Source organism: Seriola aureovittata, chromosome 15 (assembly GCF_021018895.1).
Source record: "Seriola aureovittata isolate HTS-2021-v1 ecotype China chromosome 15, ASM2101889v1, whole genome shotgun sequence".
Classification (NCBI taxonomy): domain Eukaryota; kingdom Metazoa; phylum Chordata; class Actinopteri; order Carangiformes; family Carangidae; genus Seriola; species Seriola aureovittata.
In genome coordinates, this window is record NC_079378.1 from 22714304 (window position 1) to 22735742 (window position 21439).

Below are 21439 nucleotides of genomic sequence, written 5' to 3' on the forward strand. Positions count from 1 at the left end.
CTCGAGGGCCTCTCTGAGTCTTGCAGGGTTGGCACCATTGTTGGCATCGTTGGGCAGCTTGTCTTTGACACGCGTCACACCCCAGCATCAGGCTAAAAGAGCAGAGAGTGTCTGACCTCTTTGGTCTATATGGCACTGCATGGCAACATTACAGCTGCTTCTCGTGGTGGTGTGTTTGGACTCAGAGAGTTAGTGGAGGACAACTCAAGCACGTTTTAAATATTTAAAGAATGGATGACTAAAAAATAAATGAAATAATGACGAGTTATTGAAACAATGTCTGAGTCACTTACTGTTTCTCTGCCTTCTCTCTGTCATCCAGGAAAAACAGCGCAGTGGCCAGGAAAAACATGCCCCCCAGGACGATGATAAAGGGACAGAGCATGAGGGCATAGCCCAAACTGAGGAACCGCCACAGTGCTGAGGTTGCGTAGCTCTCCTGAAGGGCGTCGGAGATCTGCACCCAGGCACGCAAGCACAAATACACAATGACAAACACACACACACACACACAGTCAAACACACACACACACACACAGTCAGAGGAGAAAAAGTTTTATTAGCACTAATCATCCAGCAAAAGTTCTTAAAATATCCTGTCATGCTCTGACACACAACAAGATGCTACGGTGGTTACACACTCACAATAAGCACTTTATCAGAGTGAGTCCTGCATGTTTCATCATAGCAACAGATAAAAGCGAGGCACGGCGTGATGGAAGATGCTCTTTTTTTTGTTTTAAAGCGTGGCGGGATTTCATAGCTAATAGCTCATATTGCTGTTGAAGGCTTAAGTAACACTGTCTCTCATGCGTGGTGCTGAGGAAAACAACAGCTGGAGAACAGTGGGTGTGATGTGATCATTTCTGCCTCCCTGTACCACTCAAAAGGCAGCTCTCAAACACGCATAGATCACCGCACTGATGGAGAGGAGGCTGCTTTTAGCAGATTGTGTGGAGGTATGAACAGCAGGAGCGAGAAAGGGGGGGGTCGCTTCACGTCTGTGAGTGAGTGAGAGTCTGAGCGGCCATAGGTCACCCTGGCTGAAGCACATTGATTATATGTTAGCATCAGCAGAATGGGATTCTTTACGGGGAGAGGTGGAGAACTGCTGACAGGAGGATGTCGGAGGGAGTGTTCATATGTGCATGTGTAAGGTGCGTAAATATCGTGAGGAGTGCGTGATAAAATCTGGTGTACGTCCAGCAGCTATGTATGTGTGTATGTGTTTGTGTGTGTGTGTGTGTGTGTGTGTGTGTGTGTGGCCAGTGCAGAGTGTATTTCATCAGGTACAGTAAATTGCCTGCAGCTTGCACAGTACAGCTTAGCTAAAAATACATAGCAAACTGCTGCAAGTCTAATTATCGAGCAGGAAGGCATTTCTTGGGAGATTGCTGAGAGATTGTTCCAGGCGTTCCCCCTGCCACCCACTCCGCCTGTGGCCATGTCCTACCCATGCAGTATAGGAGGAGTCCATTATGTGTCTGTTGGGGGATTCTCGTGCGACAACGGCCGCAGTCTACGTGCTGATAGAGCAGGATGTTGACTCAAGCTCAGGAGAATTCCAAATGTACTGAAGCACTTTTTGGTTAACAATAGGGAATGGCCATTGTGTGGCACGCGGGCACCGATATCTGCAGGCCCTTCCCGCTAACAAAGCAACTACGGTGTACTGGTAGCACCACATTGGTTTGTAGAGTTGAGTACATCATCTGCAGGTCTGTTTGGTGCACAACCCAACTGTGAACCGAAACGACTGACTCACTCGCTTTCTCCTGTGGTTGCTAAGCAATGACCACCGGTCTGTTTTTCTTGAGATTCTCCACTTTGCTCATTCACAGGATTTGTGCCAGTCTGCATGTGTGACTCTGTATCAGCCCGCGCTCACAGTGTGCGTCACAACGAGTCCGTCACACTCGTGTGCTAAACCTCAGGTTCAGGAACTGAGGCAGTTTGTGGAGGAGTGAGAAAGCCCCCGGACATGTAGTATGTAACTCAGAGGAGAGTCGTGACCCTGGAGGCCGGATGGAGTGGGACTGGGGTGACTGGCTCACTGTGGGGCCATGTCTGGGTAATGCTGGCTGGCAGTGTCTGTGTGTGTTTGTCTGGAGGCAGCATTATTCTGACATTTGGAGCTTGGGCTGTGGAATATTGTTGCAGTATCACCAGAACAACGGTCTTGTACAGTAGCCTGCCTTTTCCACAAATGCTGTAAGGTTGAAATTGGTGCTGCAGCTGATCATTATTTTATCCATCAACTAATCTGTTGGTCATTTGATCAGTTTATTTGGTTATTTGCTTTATTAAATATCAGAAAATAGTGAAAAAATGGCCATGAAAAGACATGTGTGCCCAAGGTGACTCTTCAAATGTTTGTTTTTTTTGTCCAACTTACATCCAGAAACCACAGATATTAAATTTACTATGATTTCAAGCTGAGAAAAGCAGCAAATCCTCACGTCTGAGGAAGTCCATCCATCAAATGTGTGGCATATTTGCTCAGTGAATAAATAACTAAAACTTCAGTTTTCAGAATTGCTGATTCCTTTTTTGTAGCTTGATTAATTGTTTAATCACTAATTGAAACATTTAAATCAGCAGAATTAAAGTGATTCCGACAGTTTTTCAAAGCTGTGTATCTCTAAATGTGTCAATAGGAAGTTTATCATACAGATGACACTGGGTTTAATTCGATCTGCAGAAACAATACAGCACCAGCCTTTGAGCCTGATTCCAAGAATTTGGATTTTTGTTTTTTTTCCTGTTCCAGTTTTTGTTGTTCAGTCTTTTGGAGAACATGTCAGCACTTGGAGATAACATACAGATCCCTTTATCTGGCTTTGACAACAGTTTAACATTTCCATTTAGAGGAAAAAAAAAAACAAAAACGGGACACTTTCAATGCAGCTCGACAGACAGCTGCGTCTGTTGCCAGCCTGTCAGGCCCCGACAGAGGAGCTCGAGGATCAGTTTGATTCGCTAATCAAAGACTTTTACTGCCTTTGTCAACGTGACCCAGACTGTGAGCCAGAGGCATGACAGTAAAACTCAGTGTACACACATTACACTGAGGCAGTCTCAGCAATCAACTGGCACCAAAATTGCATCATAAAAACTGATATAAAAATATAAAACATGAGGATATTATGTGTGTGTGTGTGTGTGTGTGTGTTACCTAGGCAAAAACCTTTCCCTTCTTCCTGTATGCTCAGTTATGGCGTAAAGTGTTTAGCTCCATCGAGTTACTATTTAACTTCAGAAATGTTCATTCTCTAGTTGGAACAAGAAGAATGCAGCTGAGGTGAATCCTGTTTCACACTCCATTGAATAGCAAGCGGCACTTGTTTTCTGGCCTTCCTGGATGCTATTCTCTGTGTATGCGTGCAGTTTGGAGGGTTGGAGGGTGGAGGTGGGCGGGGGCTGACTGTGACCTTGAAAGGCCTAGTGTCCCAGTAAGCCCCTCATCTCCTAACCAATCAAATACAGTAACTGCGGCCCCTCCTGGGAACCATGAGATTTACTAGAAAACGCCACTGACAGCCTGAAGAGCGGTGGTGAAATCACAACTCTGTTCACCAGGCCTCCTGAGACGTGTGCTAAAAGCTCCTCTTGTACCTCACTTTGCACTGGCCCACTTAAAGCAAGAGCTGAACTGGTGTCTGAATGCATCGTGAGTGTGTGTGTGTGAATATGGTGCTCACAGATATGCTGAAGCGGTAAGTTGTAGCTGCGATTTATGACCTGAGTTAAATCTTTAATAAATATATTCCCCTTCCCGCCCTGATCAACCAAACATAGCTGCTTCTGGGAGACTCTTACCAGGCCTATCAGGTACGGACTTCCTGCGTCACCCAGCAGATGTGAGGTGAAGCTCTGAAAGGCGACCGCTGTTGCTCTCCGAGTGGGAATAACGACAAACTGCAGAAGGAGACAGAGGGTGAAACATACATGACATTGTGTAGAAGACACAGAGGTAGAAGGAGTCAGTAAAAAAACTCCTGCAGTCGTCAGTACACAGAGCCCACCTCTTTGGATCAGGAAGACCTGTCTGTCACAATAAACCAAAAAATGATCTGTCTCTTGGCTCTCTCAACATCCTGTTTTCACTTTTAAACACCAAAAAAGACACACGAGATGGGGGGGGGGGGGGGCTCTCTCCATTTCTTTTCCTGAGTGGTATATGAATCAGTCTCAGGCAGTCATCATCAGCTCCACCCAAACTGCAGCCTTCAAAGTCCACAGTGTCCACTCACACATTTCACAACTCCAAACCATTTCTAATTGGATCACTGCCCAGTGGTAATTTCTTTCTAGCAGGACTTCCCAGTGACCAAGTGAACAAGTACAAGTTCTCAGTACTTACCATTAAAATATCTGCTGTTATTGCCCAGTTCAGGAAAAGCAGCGTCTCTCCTATAAAGATGCAAACCTAAATAAAGAAGAAGAAATTGCACATTTTAGTGTTGCTGATTAAGATCATCCAATTTCTGCAGCACAAAAGACTGGTAACCCCGGACCAGAAGCCAAAAGAGGAGGTTGCAGATATTGCTCCCATGTGTGGGAATCCATGCTGAATAAAAGTGCTTTGGCTGCGGTGGTTTAAAAACATGTTATTATGCTGTGGCCCAATTATATGTGGATGTGCAGGCCTTCATTTTGGTCCCACTGAGCCGAGTATGTAGCCTTAGAGCTGGAAAACAGCATGGGATGATAAGGATTGTTTATTCTTTTTAAGGCTGCATCTTCAGTGTGGAAACATTATAACACTTCCTACATTTAGAGCCAGCTGCAGGATCTGAGTTTATGTCCTGCTTGCGACTGGGTGGAGCAGAGAATGCAAACTTAAAATAACATAGTGGAGTTGACATACTTTATGTACATGCAGGCTACTGTATGTACACAGGCTGGAAGCAGCTGCTGTCGCTATGTGGCTACTTTCTCAAGAACAGACCCAGAGGGTTTTGGTTGCAGAGGAATCCTGTGTATCTGTATCGACTGGGTTCGTCTGACACAGTTTAACACGGCTGGTTGATGTGTATCTCCTGCTTGGGAATAACCCTTCTGCCAGTGTGCCAGACCTACAGTGCAGCGCAGAGGGGCTACAGAAGGAGCCTGACGGCAGAGACGTAGACCGGTCTGTTCTGAGAGCTGCGAACCAGACACCGTGACCGACATGTTGGCTCTTAGAAGACAGAAGCCCCAGCCTCTCCCTCAGATTAGCCTCGTGTTGACGAGACAACAGCTGCGAGGGGTCAGTCGTCCCCAACAGAGCAGCACCGACCGTTACAACCACGTCACACCTTATAATATAACACATCTGTCAGCTCTTTGCCATGAAACCTGAGTTGATCACTTACAACTGCTGCTGTACAGTAAGATGATTTAATATTGTACAGTAGAGTAGTCTGAGAAGAGGTGAAGTTACGTGTGAAGTTAGGGGCTGTCACGGTTAAAAGACTATCATTTTCACACGTTTTCACATAACAAAATGTTTTATTCTTGGACGCTAATCTGAGAGAAAATCCTGGGTAAGATCTAGAACATTTGACAGTGTCAATCATCTGCATTTTTACTCTTTGCAACCTGTACAAAGAAAGAAACCAGGTGTCACTTGACTCCATCAGCAAATGGTGAAGCCCGTTTCTATAAAATTGAGTTGTAATTAATATGGATTCTTCCACACCTGAGGTCTATAGTAATTGGCTGAGCGAACACTTGATAAACATGAGCCTTTGACTTCATGGAAGCTTATATATAAAATTAATTTGTTTAATCAAAATCTTTATTTATATCTGTAATTATTTGTCACTTACTTTGTGTAGCAGCTGCTGAATGACTCTAGTATATCATTACATCATAAACACATCTCACATACACTGTAAAAGAAATCCTGCACTGATCCAGCAGTGAAAAGTCACAGGCCAAACTTGCCAATGTGAACCAAGGTCACATATTTAGGATATGGAAGCCTGTTTGTTATGTTCCCTGACACGCATAGGAAATATTTTCCATCTTTCCCAGCTTTCCATCATCGGGCCGAGTTGTTGAGAGTCAGTTCCCATTCCTTTGTCTCTGATAAGAGTGAGAAGTTTGGGCTTGGTGAGTCCAGCCGCTCAGACTGCATTGTTTTCAGGGCAGTGATTGTAAAGTCGCGCCCTTTCCTGCTTCACAAGCCAATCAGACTCACGCAAGCTCTCTGTGCATTTGCCCCTGAGACTCTGATCTTGTGGCCAAAACCTCAGCTACCTGCAGCAGCTCCCGAAGCCATCTCAATCTAACCTGCAATTCAACTATTCATTAAGAGTGACACCCACTCACTGCCTCTGGGCCTGAAAGGAGCTGGCATCCTGATTCAAACATTAACGCCACCCCGGTGAGCTTTTAAAAAGCTTTCTCTTGTTAGATCAGTTACCAGACTATCCCTTTTAATTCTCAGTCCCTCAGGCTAATCCATAATTTACATACTAATATAACTCTTTGTCAGGGAGACATTTCTCACTGAAGACCTGTTGACTCTTGGAAATAAAGTCAAAATTGGACTTAATCACAACTCCCTCCATGGTTTGAAAAAGAGGCAGCTTCCTCCTGCAGACGCAACACATACACACAACAGTTACAGGAAATGGGCCTTACATAAGCTCCTACGATGCTCTTCTTTGCCACCACAAAGATGAGGCAGATGAAGATGGCCGAGCCCAGCATGCTGACAGCACATACGAGCGGGTCAGCTCGCTCAGTCTTCTGGCGACAGAGGCGTGTGGTGGCCGCCCCGATGACCACGCCTAACAGCCCGGTCACACAGGTGATCGCCCCGAAGATTATGCTGGAAAGGAGGGAAATAAGTTATTTCATTATATATCATGTAACTTTTTATGATATACAACCACATGGATGAATTTTGGCAGCATAGCATTGCTAACTATAAATGGTGCAACACTGAAATACCTCCAAAATAAATAAAGCCATACAAAATGGCATAGAGCCACCAAAACCCAGTCCGTCCAGCTCTTTACATGTGGTACACCAAGTATGCCGGTATCTTTCTCTTTTACAGGTTTCAGATTGCACAAGTCAAACAGAAGCAGCAGTGACTTCAAAGCCGGTGCTTCATGTTTAGTCATTAGCCTCTCACCTGTCTGTGCTACTGCAGATCTCTTTTGTACAGGGCTCTGCCGTCTTCTGCACCACCTGGGCTCGGGCCAGGTACAGAGGGATCCACATACCAAACGCACCCGTGGCAAAAGAAACAGCCGCCGACGCCAGGGAGGAGAACACGTAGCTCCGGCTAGCCGTGAAGAAACACACGCACACACACAAAATCAAAAAGGTGATTATATTGGCTTACAGAAGACAAAAAATAAACATGCCACTGTTATCTGTAACACAATCTCAAACATGTCACCTGCCTGTGGTTTCTCTTTGTAAAACAAATAAAGGACTTGGGAGATTAACACTATCTCAAATCTGACAAATCTGATGCCAAATAGGTAAACCGAAATGATACACAGCTAAGGCTGATTTTAAAATAGCAAATGACAAAAATAACACGCTCTTTAAAGGGGCTATTTGTGAGTGAGAACGTAGTTCCTTGCAGGAAGCCGGTGGTGGTGATTTTCGCTTGACAAGACCTTTGAAGATCGTTATGTTTTACAAGACCAGCGGTTATAATGCATCCTCTGAGCAGCGCTACGTCTTCAGGACGGACTGGAGGCTACAGTGAGTCGCTATCGGAAAATGAGGCGCTGCTAGCTGGTTAGCATGCTAACTTCAGTCGAAGAAAAGATGTGATAGAGACGAGAATTAAAATTGGTGATGGTTTCCACTAGAGACAGCTGTTGGTGAGTGAAGGAATAAAGTTTGATGCTGGAGTTACAACATTTCTTCTAGACTGGTAAGAAAACAGCTGCTAATGCTTAAAAATAGCTCCTTTAACGCTTTTCATGCTTCCATAGGTGGTGAATGTAGGAGACTGTATTGCGTAAAGGAATGAATATGTGGCTGCTCACCTAAAATAGCATCAATAAATCTGCACGGCTACACATAGAGTTAATAACATTTTTAAGGAAACGTAGCCCACTGGTGCTATAGTAACACAGGCCTGCAGTGTCAGGGATGCAAAGCTGCCTTCACAGTTCAGCAGCGCTGCAGAAGGTGGTGAGTGAAAGATACTTATTCATCTGTCCTCTGTTGACATTTCCATGCCTCTAATAGTTACTATAGGCTAACCACGAGTGAATGCATGAAGTGTGTATGTTTGGCCACTATACTGATCACAGATCAGGTAAGATGACAGGTAAGATGTGTATCCCCTGAAGCTGAGCGCAGGTCTTACTTCTTGGCGAGAGCCTTCATGTCACAGAACCAGGAGGTGCGGGTCTTGATGCGTCCTCCCATCTGGTCAGCGCTGCCTCTCTTGGGCTCGGGCACGAAGACCAGGATCAGAGTTCCTGCAGTGATCCCTAAAACCGGGGACACCTAGTGGGACAGGAAAGATGTACGAGGCTTCAGATGGTGCTGACACATTATACCGACTGGATATTCATATTGGGGCAGACTTGGGAGTGGTTTGGAGGGGGGCCGATGTGAAATGCCGGACAAAGAGCGGTGTGTTTACAATCTGAATGGATGGCCACTGTGTTTGCGGATATGTCTGACATCCTATACAAGCCCTCTGGAGCTGAGAACATTCCCCCTGCTTACTCTGCTGGCACCGTGTGTGTGTGTGTGTGTGTGTGTGTGTGTGTGTTTATATGTGTGGGCGTGTCTAGGTGTATAAGCATACAAGACTCAAAAAGAGTTTTCTGTCCTTGTGAGCTCCGCACCAAGGTGAAAACCTCTTAAGTGCCCATCTGCTAATATGTTTAGTATCAGCTTTTCTTTTATGGGTTGGGAGGTAGCATGTTTGTGCATGTGTGCGTCTGTGTGGGGGCAGACCAAGACAAAAGGCAGGATGGGATGTGTGGGAGAGGGTTTGTTTGAGTTATACAAATTGCTCACAGAAAAAAAAACAAAACAAACAATTTCAACTGTCTGGGGAAATTCATCATATTATATTATTTTGTAGCTTATAAAAACCCATCCATATGCATAAGCTCTGTGGTGCTGTGAAAGCTGGTTGTGTGTAGGTGTGTGTGTATGTTTATGTGTGTTTTTCATTTAGGGAGTAATAATGAGTCTGACGTGGCTCATAACGCGGCCGATAACGCGGCTCAACACAGCGGTTATGGTCTCAGAGGTGCGAGGAACACTGATGGTTTCCTTCCCTACGCCGCGTCTTCCCGCCACTCGTCTCCTGCTTGTGTCGAGCAACTTAATTGGATCGACATCTACATCAGACACTTATAATGTGCTTTCAGAGGGAGGCAGAAGACAGAGCTCGTCGCACTGAAGAGGAAAATACATATTAGCTTGAAGTCCCTTCTTAATTATTCAACGTGACACTGGGAGTCTGTGACTTTTGACCTTGACTCCCACAAGGCCCATTAGATACTTCCTGTATGGATGGTTGGCAATCAAACAAATTAGCTACTGCCCTCTCCTGCTCCTCACTTCTGTGCATCTCCTTCTTATCGTCCACATGTTCAGGAAGGTCTCTGGAACACGTAGGGCAAAAACAAGCGGAAGCGCCGCAGTGTTTTTTCCTTAAAGCAGGATACTGCTGCACAGACCTTGTTTCATGTCTTGGTATGTGTTTTCCTCCGCATGCCACACTGGTGATTAATTGGCTTCGAGATTGTTTTATTGGAATGTCATTGTGGCTGCTTTGGAACAAACTGCCCCGCTCTTTGTTTTTTTTTTTTGTTTTTTTTTTTATTTAATGTTCCACCAAGGCAAGAAGAAATGTACTTCCTGTTTCCTATAAGCCGACAAACTGTCATTTTCAGGAATCTCCTCCATCCCCACACGCTGAGAAAATGTTTAATGTCTTCCTTTTAAATGTCACTTGGTTCATAAGAAGAGTCAGGTCATAATACGCTGTAAGGTTTTTAAAAGCTGACCCTGAAGTCAGCGGTTCGTGGGGAGTCCTGTTAGAGCTTTCATTGGTCCTCTCCATTATTAGTGGTATGTCTTGTAGAGCTTTTCACCTCTAGAATGTTTTGTCTCAAGTACTCAGTAGAGCCCCAATAAAAAAAGTGCTAGGACAACAGTGATTTATGCTCCTGATTTAACACCTTTGTCTGCTTGTAAGTACACAGTCAGTGTGCTACTGCAAAAAACAGGTTTTTCTCTGGAAGCAATACCCCATGAAGGTGGGACAGCTCAGTACATTTCTACAGATTCATTTCTCTTGAGAGCTGAGATTAGCCTTTAATTAGAAGAGAGCCAGCCTAATGGTCTTGGTCTTCACCTTCGGGGCATTTTGCAAGCCAGTAAATAGTAACAAATGAGTCCTTGTGCCAGGTGAAACTAAGACCCCGCTCTCCTCCACGACAAAACTTAGAGCTTTCTGTAACACACCTTGTTATTTCTTAAAAATCATTGGTTTAAAATTTGACCCAGTGTGGGGTCAATATTACATTACTGGGTTAACTTGACCTTTTACCAATGGGTTGTTTTGACCCAGGGTTGGTGTTATTTGTAGATAACGGCCATCGTTTCCCCTTCCATTGTCCTCCTTTGTTACCATAGTGAGTTGCTGGTTATTGCTCTGTGGTTGCTCCTGTACTTTTTTTAAATGTAACATAAGGACACATTTGCTTGACCAATCACAATCCAAAGGAACCTGTAAAAGTATCTGGAACATGCATTTAGTTCGGCATCCTGAGCATGGCCAAAACCCCTTGTAACTTCTCCCCAGTGCGTGTGGAGAAAAATGAAAATAAAAGCAGGAAGCATGACGGACTGACAAAGGCTAAACATTACGCCGTCGCCATGTCTCATTAAGTTCCAACAGTGAAAAAGTCACTAACCACAGGTTAAAGAAGAACTGACGCCTTGTTATTTCACTGAGGCATTGATCCCTCTTCATGACCTCCATGTGTAAAATGTAATGAAAGATAAATGTGTTTACAGTGACCAGAAAGAAAATGCTAACATCAGCCTCTATGTTTAATAGAAATCCACTCTCCTGCAGAGCTGAACTACCGCAACATTTTAGTTTGAACATAATGAAGATAATGAGGGAATCTAATGTTTAAAAGTTTTAGAAACATTTTCGGAAAGGTTTGTGCAGAGCGCTGCTGGAGGCTGAGCTGATGCTGCTGTGGATGTCTGTGTGAGTTGTTCACCCTTCAGCTCTCTCTCCTCTGTCACCTCCCTGCAATGTCAGGGCCTGAACCGCCTGTTCAGCCATGCATGTCCCCCGGTGCTTCTTCCACCGCTCACCCCAGTGACCCCAGCTCCGCGACAGGCTCCCCTGCAGGAAGTGCTCTTCATCTGTCTTTGTGTGCATGTTTGGGGTGTGCGGTGCTAGTGAATGATGATGATGATGATGATGATGATGCTTACCCGCAGTGCCCAGTGCCAGTCTCCTGCAGCCTCCTTCGCACTGGAGCCCAGGATGTAACCCAACCCACTGCAGAGAAACACAAAACATCATATATATTAGTCTGAACCAGTTTATATATGCTGTATATGAGTCAGTGTCCCGATTAAGCCGTTGTTCGTTTCCATCACTTAAGCTTACGCCTACATCGTGCGAATCCTGTTTGCAGTCTGATTAAAGCTGCGTTGAGTGTTTGGGTACTTGACATGGAGAGCTTGTGACAGTGTCACTGATCAAAGCACCGGTAGCAGCTCGGCTAGGTGGTCTATTTGTGGATGTGTGATTTGTGCATGTATAGTCACAAAACGCAGGTGCAAAGTTACAGCCCGTGAGCCGACAGAGCGCAGCACCAACACGGCTGTTTGGCCGAAGGCTGCGTGTTGTCACAGTGTAATTCGATTTCACAGCGTTTAAGCTGCGTTAAAGGGTGTGTTTTGTGTCACAAAAGGAAATGGCAGTAAAATGCTTTGAGGGAAATGTTGCTAGATCATATCAGATCAGATAAAAGAGCCCCCTATGTTGTGATAAGCCTCTGCTGCTCGATCGCATCAGCGTTTACAGGACAAAAGGATTTAAATGGTAAACTGAAGGTATGAGCGGCAGAGGTGCATCAACTAAGAGTCAAGTATGTGCACATTATCTTCAAAAGAGTAATGCATTAGTAAATAAAGAACTGGTTATTCATTGATATTTGTCAGTGATTGTCATGGCCTCCAGTAAAGCCAGTTCTGGAGAAGGGCCCTACTTTCTAGGCTTCCACACAGAGGTCGCTGAATGTTCGATGAGTTATTTTGAAGCCAGTGAGCAGATCTCAACACTACTGAACCTGATGGAAGATTTATTTATTTTTTTTTTTTGTGAGCACGATGACTTAGATAAAATGAATTGTCAGATTTCAAATAGACGTTTGAATTAATCACAAAGGTGTCCGGCCCGATTCCATTGGACTAAATAAGAGCAAAATTAAGACTGTTCCTACCACTAGACACCAGTCTGAAATATTTAAAATATCTTTTCATTTGGAAAAAAGTTCATCCCTCCAATAGATTCTGCTGGTCCGGACTGAAGCACTGACGCTGCTTTGGGGGACAACACCTTATTAGCACGCTTTATGTTGATTTTGCCGTTAATTTGTCACAGTGCAGCTTCTTCCAGCAGCTTGTTCAGCCTCCTCACTGTAATTAGTCAGTGAAAGTCAATCAGACTTGCTGATTTTCTTCGAGCTCTTTGAACCTGTTTGTCTGCCTGTGCAGAGCCTCTGGCCACGAGATGCAGGATCTGCTCTCCATTAGAAAAGCAGACTGGAGCAGCAGATTGACGATCAATGTAACTGATGGGACTTTAGAGTGACTTCTTATCAGCACTGACCGCTAAAGGGCCAAAAACCTGTTTCACTGGTTTTACACTCATGCATCTACACACTCAGAGCGATGAGGGAAACAGTCTAGGCTTCCATGATTAGTTCTCCAAAAATAACACTGCAGTATAAACAGGCTCAGACGGCATATGATATTTCCAGTGAGTGACTAACAGCTAATCTTATCAGCGTCCACCCAGAGAGTGTTTGGAAAGTTCAACACCAACAATAAAACTTGAGCATGAAAAATATGCTCACATCAAACACCGGCGTCACACAGCGCCATCTGTGGAGCCAAGTTTAAAAACTGAGGAGGGAAAAAAAAAAAAAAAAAAAACGAGAGCAGGAGAATCCATTTCCCGTGAATCTGGTCTAATTCCTGAGGTCATTTCCTGGAAATGGTCATAACAACCTCAGTAAAGACAAACAAGTGGGAGGCTGGGTAGGATGTTTGACTGCACTTTACTGAGCCCCACTCTTGCACCTTCTATTGTCTGTGTTGCTGGGCAGTTTATTGTGACCCAAACATTTTGGTTGCTCATAACACAACCACGCAGAGGGCAGTTTGCCTTTCCTTTGTTCATCCGTGTCCAAATAAACACATCTGATAAGTACACTGCATAACTTACATAACCATCCATCACTGTATTCTACTCTGCAACAACACATTTGAGTGGCATGTGATAATTATATAAATCTAATGTAATGATGATGTTTATAGCGCTGGAGAGACTGCAGCACATTTCCCCTTCCTTGGCGTCGCCTCGTGTGTGAGTGTGTGTGCAGGAGCTGGAAAGCAGCGCAGCACACGGCTGCTCAGGCACATTCTGTTAAGCACTGTATATAACAATAAACCTCAAGTGGCTCCTGCGCCGCATCAACCGGCACATTCATCTTTTATTACTTGGTTTTGTTTGTTTTCTCCCTGTGGCCCTTTTTCTGATTGAATGAACTGAAAAGGCTGGAGATTTAAGCTTAATAATACCTCCTGCTCCCACATCCCCGCGCCACATCTCCGAAAAGCCTCCCACCCTCCTTTAAGCTTCACACAGCCAACTGTGAGTTCTGCTTTTCTTTTTGCAGAGGGGACTGAGCTCTTTGTGTGACTGCTGCTGGAAAAAGATAGGAGTGAGCCTGACCTTCGCTATGTGAGGGTAATTTTAATGATCTGTGCTAGTGCTTCTGATTCCTTTGGATTTAATATTTGATGAACAGGCTGGATTGGATGAAAACATTAACAGATTTAATGTCACAAAGCTGTATTTTCATATACATCTGCACAAACATCTCACAGAACACATCATATTATTTTATTGTTGCGCATCTATTTCAAGAATAGAGGATTTGTCTGGCTCTTACCTTCCCAGGGGGATGGCCAGGTAGAAGACAGACAGCATCATGGTGCGGCTGTTATTAGTGAACAGGTCTCCTATGATGGTGGGAGAGATGGAGGAGTAGCTGGACTCACCGATGCCCACCAGTCCCCTGGAGAGCACAAACAGCCAGTAGTACTGCAGAGAGGGAGAAAGACAGAGACAGAGGCAAAGAAACAGGAGTTTTATTATCAAACTTTCTGTGAGAGCAGAATGTAAATCCAAACTCCACTTTTCCTGTCTTTTTCATATTGAATAATTTCCATTGGGTAAAAAAAACAGCTCAACGCTACTTTTAGCCTTCACAATACTTAGTAGTAGCAGGTCTGCGAATCTCAGACTTCTTCTGATGCATCTGTCTACCAGATAATCAGAGCTGGACACATGGGACATACAACACTGTGAGTATGTGCTTCTTCATTAATGAGAAGAGACGACGTTCACAAGTTTGCTCCCATGATTTTGCTGCAGTACGTGAACGTACAAGCTGATCTTGAACAGCAGGTAAATGTCTTTACAGACGAGAACAAAGTTGGTGAAGGTTATCTTGATCAACCAAGAATAATTTCAGCTCATGGAAGTGTGAAATAGCATCACGTCAGCATAGAAGAGCTTAATGCGTTCAATCTTGTTTAGTCATATTAAATTACCATGGCGCATTATCTTCTATTGCATGCTGATAAATAAAAAAAGACGAATACTTAAAAGGCTTATGCAGGAGGATGCACACTGGCAGGGGCACCTGTGTAGGCAGCTGGATTGTTAACTGTTTCCATGGCAACCACAACTCACTGCATGCAGGCTACTATGTCTGCTTTTTAAAGCAGAAAGAAATGTGGTTCCCCTGCACACTGGAATGATGCACTAAATCGTGGACAATCCCATTAGTAAAATTGGTTGCATGTAGAACTGATTTGTCAGCAGGATTATGCAAAACACACTGAACCAATTTGCACCGAACTTGATGGAGGGATGGGGCACGGGACAGGGAAGAACTCATTAGTTTTTGGGGCAGATCCAGATAATTTATTGTGAATTAAATGTATGTGTATGTTATTTGACATTGGAGTGCCCTTCTACTTAATGTTGCGTCCTTTTTAGCTTTACCACCTTAAACATGTACGAGCTCCCTGTGGGCTCTAATAATGTGAGTCTGTGTGTGTGTGTGTGAGTGTGATAAGGTTACAGTCTGTAAAGGGGTTGTCAGCTGTGAAAAGAGATTAATGATGGCGCTGTAGGTAGAGGCAGAGCTAAGACGGTGACCCCAGAGCTGACCTGAGCTCTCAGCCGTCATTCCGGGCCTCATGCTGGTGGATGGGACTGACATGTCATGAGGTCATACACACAGCCATCAAACACACACACACACACACACACACACACACACACACACACACACACATATTATTTTCACTGTGTGTTTACTGCTGCCTGTGTTTTTGAGCTTCTGGTTTCACATATGTCAACTACTGTGTTTACGATAGATCCCAGCGGATCTTTCACTGCTTTATATCTTTGTGTTTGTCACGTTGTTTTGAGGGATTCACAGACAGTCTATTTTCTTCTTTTAATGGCCTGCTGTTTAGTGGGATCATGATGCTAGCTCTTGTGTGTGGTCACCAGACCATCATTGCCACTTGGGACAGAAGTGCAAGTAACAGTGAAAACAACAACCACAACAAAAAAAAAAAGCTCCAAAGAGTAATGGCGTGAAAATGAGGTTCAGAAACTGCAAAAGCAGGTCGAAGACTATAAAGAGATAAAAGAGATTAAGGAGGTTTAGGGAAAATCTACTTCAACTTCAAACAGCAGCTCTGTCAGGCTGCGCAGGCACAGCAGTGCTTTTGAAATAAATGCTGCTATCAGCATGCTAACATGCTTACAATGACAATGCTAGCATGCTGATGTGTGTTCTTTTTGTGCATTTTACAGCACATAGACACAGAGTCTCCCTTAATGCAAAGAAAACTCTGCAGGACCTCGAGGGTTTGACACTAATGTGGCACTTTGCACTTTGAATAATGCCATTTTGACTAAAACGAGGTGCTATAATTTACTTTTCCTCTTTGTTATATGGACCCATTTACCAAAACTGAATTCTGTCAATCTGCATGTGGAGAGACGAGAAAGAACTTTTTTTTGTCAGGTCACCAAAGAGGCAATAGACAAGTCTCATAATATCTTGAGTCTAATAGGTCACACCAGGACCTCTAACAACTTCACATTTGGAAGAGAAGAGCTGCACCTGCACCTTGTACCTGTAACGTTACGACAGGGATCATCAGTCATTGCGGCAGCAGTGGTCGCTATCCTTGGTCCACCTTCTTTATATTCATGAGATAAGAAATAAAATGACTCATGCTCTTCATTGGATAAAATTATCTTAGAGATAACGTGAAAGATAAAGGATAATTCGATGCATGTTATCAAAGGGGCGTTTCCGCTGCAAGACATTCAGCTGTTTGACTCAGGGGCAGTGAGCTTCAGGCAGCCACTAATGCGTTTTAAAATTTCAATTGACCTGCAAGTTATCATTTAATGACGATAATCTGTTGTGGTCATGCAGAAGAAAGTACGCAGTTTAACTTTAAGACAGTGGCAAATTTCTCTTATGTAAGATCAGAATTCTGTATCTGCTGCAAGTCTTTCCAAAACGCCCCAGAGTGTTAAATGCATAATGATAGGACTCAGTTGTAAGTGGCCATTAACATTTCATTACATGTCATGCCTTTCATCTCTCAGTGCTATTACATAAGAGCCATCTTGTCTTGTCTCAGTTGATTGGCATGCCCAGGAACATGTCTGGAGGATGGAGTTAGAGGAATGTGGGGGCTGAGGACCACTCTCCATCCCCTCATCACCAGTGAGCAGCCTTTGGGTCATTTGTCAGACAGGAAGAGGCCCTTAATTTCATCTTAGCCATAAGCATGTGAATGTATTTCCTGCTCACGAGTCTATAGGGCATTTAAGTCAAAGGACGCCTTCCTGAGACCATCAGCATCTCTGAGCTGTCATTCCCCTGCACGGCTCTGGGCTGAAGCTTCAGCAGCGAACAGGCTTACTCAGTGCAGCGCTGCTCAGCAGACATGCCATGTGCTGCATAAATTTAACTAACGTGGCTTTTAATGCCGCATATCCCTGCCAGTCAAGCTACTTGCAGTTGTCAGTTCGTTAGATTTTTATTGCGACTGTCCGTCAAGGCTGTACGACCACCAAGGTCCGTCTATACACACACACACACACACACACACACACACACATACACATACAGTATACACGCACATGTGCAGAGCCTTTCACAGTAATGTGATGGCTACTCTCAGCGAGATACCCCTCCCCCACCCACATCATCACCCCGAAGATAATGTTATTGTTCAATGCTGCCCAGCGCACAGAGGCTTTCAGAGATATAAAATCTAAATCCACTTGTCTGGGGGCAGAGAAACGACAGTCTTATCTTCTAAAGCATTGTAACTGAGACAACTCTGAGGCACGGGCCTTCATTAGTTGATAGTGGCCAGTGAGAGAGAGAGAGAGAAAGAGAGAGAGAGTGAGGTATAAAGAATGTCTACACAGGCTAAGCGGGTGTCTGACTTAACAAGCGTGTCATTTCATTTCACTAGCCTTAACATTAAGCATATCCACATCATAACAGAATAATTAGCTCGCCAGTGAAGGCCGTATCACATGCGCAGCAGCCTGATAAAATAACACTGAAGCGCTTGCGCTGCAGTTGTTCCTGTGTTTCTATCTAGACTGTATATGCGATGTCGTACCTCTCTGCTGATGAAGGAGCTCGACAGAGTAACAATGGACCAGAAGAAAATGCCACAGCTCAGGATGACCTTTCTATTGAAGCGGTCGCCCAGGTAACCGAAGATGGGAGCTGCTACCATGAAGCTGCAGATGAAGACTGCGGAGGGAAAAGAAAAGGGAGAAAATGTTACTTTAAGTGAAATGACTGTTACTGACGCAGATATATATTTATCATTTGTCATATTTACAGTCTAATGTGTTGACTTCACTTTGCTGTAAAAAAAACAAAAAAACCAAAAACCTTGAATCTTGACTAAACTAAGCCGAGTATTTCAACTCCCCGGTCGGCTTATTAAGTCAAGACCTGCCAAGATCAACTGTGTGATACCAGTCAGCCAGAGACTCGGTGAAGGACTGCCAGAGGACACCTCTATTCAACTCCAGCCAATTAGTGTCCCATCATACTTCACCTGCTTGCTACAAGGAACCTGGCAGAGGGACATTACATACCGACAGTACAGCACCGAGGAAGGTGATGTTTCTTTTACAGGATTCAATTTGTGGAGAGAGCGGGTGAGTAGTTGTAGAAGTGTACTGCCTTACAGTGGGGTTCAGTAAATGTGACACCCATTACCTGCTTGTCGTGCAACATGACAGTGGACTTCATCTTTCAATCACAATTCATATATAAAAATGTAAATTCTATAAATACCAAAATAAATACCAAAGCTAACGTTGAAATGACTGTTAAGTGAACCTGTGCTGTCGGTTCTTTGTATGCTGGAGCACATTAAACGTCATGTAGACTGCTGGGAGAACGAGCTGAGCTTGGAGCAGATGACCGTATAAAAAAGAATCCGTGACGGGCTGTCAAGACGTAGAAAAAAAATGATGGAAACCTGGTGTTCAGAGCAGACTGACGCCTGAGCTTTTGTCTCACGGGGATTACTTTTACATACATTCACGTCATTATTTGATATTTTGCCCACGTTTAATATGGACGTCCGACATTGCAACATAATATATGACAGAAAATAAGGAATAGGTCCCTTTAAAATGGGTGGAGAAAACACATGAGGGCTTAATGCAGTACTGCTTGAATTAAACTGACAATTAAACTGATGCAAGACAATTAATAGCAATACATCACAGCACTGATTTTTTCCCTCTCTATTCTAGGGAGAGCACCGTGTCGGCTGTGTGGCAATGAATAATTCCTCCATCTTAATTTCTTACAGCTGAACTTATGTTCCAGTGAAAGGAGCACAAGTGCTTTAAAACGTGTTCCCCTAATTGTCCCACTGCTGACCGGACAGCAGCGGAACTGTTCTCAGAGCTTTTAGTCAATATTAATGAGGAAGACCAACCCAAACAGACATGAATTTTTAATGCTCTCAAACTGAGTTTCGTGTCTTTGCAGAGGAGAAAGGGCAGAGATGTGACTCGTGACAGCGAGCTAGGGAGGCAGGCTGGAGTGTTTTGACACATCATCAGCATAAACATACAGAGGAGGAAGGGAGGAGAGGAGATGAGAGAGAGGAGAGGAGGGGTGTGTTATATAAGACAGAGGCATCAGAGTCCCACAGCTGCTGAGGCCAGCCAACAGGATAAGGGACAGTAATCAGATTATAGCATAAGTGTAGTTTTGAACATGTGATATTATGACACGACAAAAGAAAAGTCCCTTCATAACCCTATTTTAGGGAAATGTTGCCTAGTGTAAAAATGTTATATAACTTATACTGCAGGTATTTAAATAGAATATAGTATATAATATATATATAGACATAGAATATAACACAGACAGAAAAAGACAGAAAACCATTTTATATGAGATGGAAACCAAAACCCACTGAATAATTGTAATCATAATAAAATAAAAATAAAGTTAAATGATAGAACACATAGAATGCATTAGATTTGAAAAGAAGTGCAGCGGTGCGAAACTAAGTGCAAAAAAAATAATTTCAAGCCTGTATCAGGAAAGTCAGAGCTTAAAGGCTGAAGTGAAGAAATATGTTTTTAGTTTTTGTTTAATAAAACAACCAACAACCAGCTTCTCCAGATGATTGATTTTCATGTCATAGCCATTCGTATCAAATTCTGCACTCAGTGTCTAACGAGAACCGAGGCCTCATTTCCATCAGTGGCAACATGTACATAAAAAGTGATCGTCAAAAGTGTGATTCTGAGAACTTTGAAAAGGTACAGTTGGTGGCAGATAGCTTTTCTTTAGTAAAAACTCACCTCCCTGTGAAATTATTTCTTATCACAATAATATGTTAATTTATACAAAATCAAAACCTAAGTTTAAAATAAAAACCCAACTTAATTTCTGTTTAACTACTTTTTTTTTATAGGCAGGTATCTTCTGCTGTGAATTCACTGTGTTATTTTGAGGGGGAAAAAAAATCCCATTTCACAGAGTGATGTTAAAATGTAATTTACAGTCTAATTTAAATCTAATTTCCATTTTTATTAATGAATGAATCAGTTACGGTTTGGGTTTTTTGACGGTGCCGGAATTACTTCAGCGGATTGTTACAGATAATGAGTCTCTCCCACCTCGTCCCCATGCTCTCTCTCTCTACCTCTGAGTCTCACTACTCCTCCTCTTATTGCCTGCACCCCCCCCCCCCCCCTTTGTGTCCCTGTCTGCGGCCTCCATCACAAGCATTTATGTTGCTAAGTGCTGCACGTTTATTGTGTAATGCTAAATGACTCTGATGACTGGTCTGTGCAGGTCCAGCTCTCTAAAGAGCTTTGGCAAGTCACCCTGCAGCCACAGCACTGCTGGAGAGAACCCATGTACACACACAGGCCACACACACACACACACACAGAGAGAGAGTGAGCGAGTGAGCTGGGTGTTTTGCAGGGCATACTGGTGATAAGATAAAGAAGAGGTCTACAATCACTCACCAGCAGCTGGTCCACCTGGGTTTTAAAAGCCAGGGGCCACGGATCATCTCTCTCACTCTTTAGCAGTTAGTCAAAAAATACAGTAGATATCCTCACATCATTAGCTGGCATTAACTGGCTTATTCTAAGTCATTAGCAGGACCACACAACACCATCTCCCTGTGTGTCTAAGCTATTTTGTGATTTGTTGATAAGCTGCAACATTTTCTTATGACTCATTCACATTTATTTAGTGATAACCTTGCTTCTCTCTGAGGAGGGAGAGTGTGGTGTATATATTTAAGCTTACATGCTTGGTGCGAGTTTAACTCCAGTTCAAGCGAAGAAGAGACTGTACAAGGGAGAAGGAGATAAGAGTCCTCGGTACAAACCAAATGTCTGTGTCACTATTTTTAGGGTTAATCTAGTGAAAACACACACACAGTGTATTTGGAAGCAACAGAGTGACCCAACAGAACAAGTGTGCGGTGACGTAGATAAACATTTTCTCAAGAGGCTTTGAATTCTAACGAAGTAATATACATGGAAGTTACTGTCACATGTCAG

At 43.7% G+C, this 21439-nt stretch overlaps 1 protein-coding gene across 2 annotated transcripts in view; it reads right to left on the minus strand.

The window, feature by feature from the left end:
* Positions 1-21439, minus strand: part of spns2 (SPNS lysolipid transporter 2, sphingosine-1-phosphate) — a 63884-nt gene that overhangs the window by 11046 nt on the left and 31399 nt on the right. For both annotated transcript variants that reach the window (XM_056396870.1, XM_056396871.1), the window contains exons 3-11: positions 17992-18128; positions 14202-14353; positions 11449-11515; positions 8333-8475; positions 7133-7285; positions 6634-6823; positions 4364-4429; positions 3820-3918; positions 294-457 (exon numbers count right to left, since the gene is read on the minus strand). In XM_056396870.1, coding sequence (XP_056252845.1) covers positions 294-457; positions 3820-3918; positions 4364-4429; positions 6634-6823; positions 7133-7285; positions 8333-8475; positions 11449-11515; positions 14202-14353; positions 17992-18128 — 1171 coding nt within the window. The remainder of the gene's footprint in view (positions 1-293; positions 458-3819; positions 3919-4363; positions 4430-6633; positions 6824-7132; positions 7286-8332; positions 8476-11448; positions 11516-14201; positions 14354-17991; positions 18129-21439) is intronic.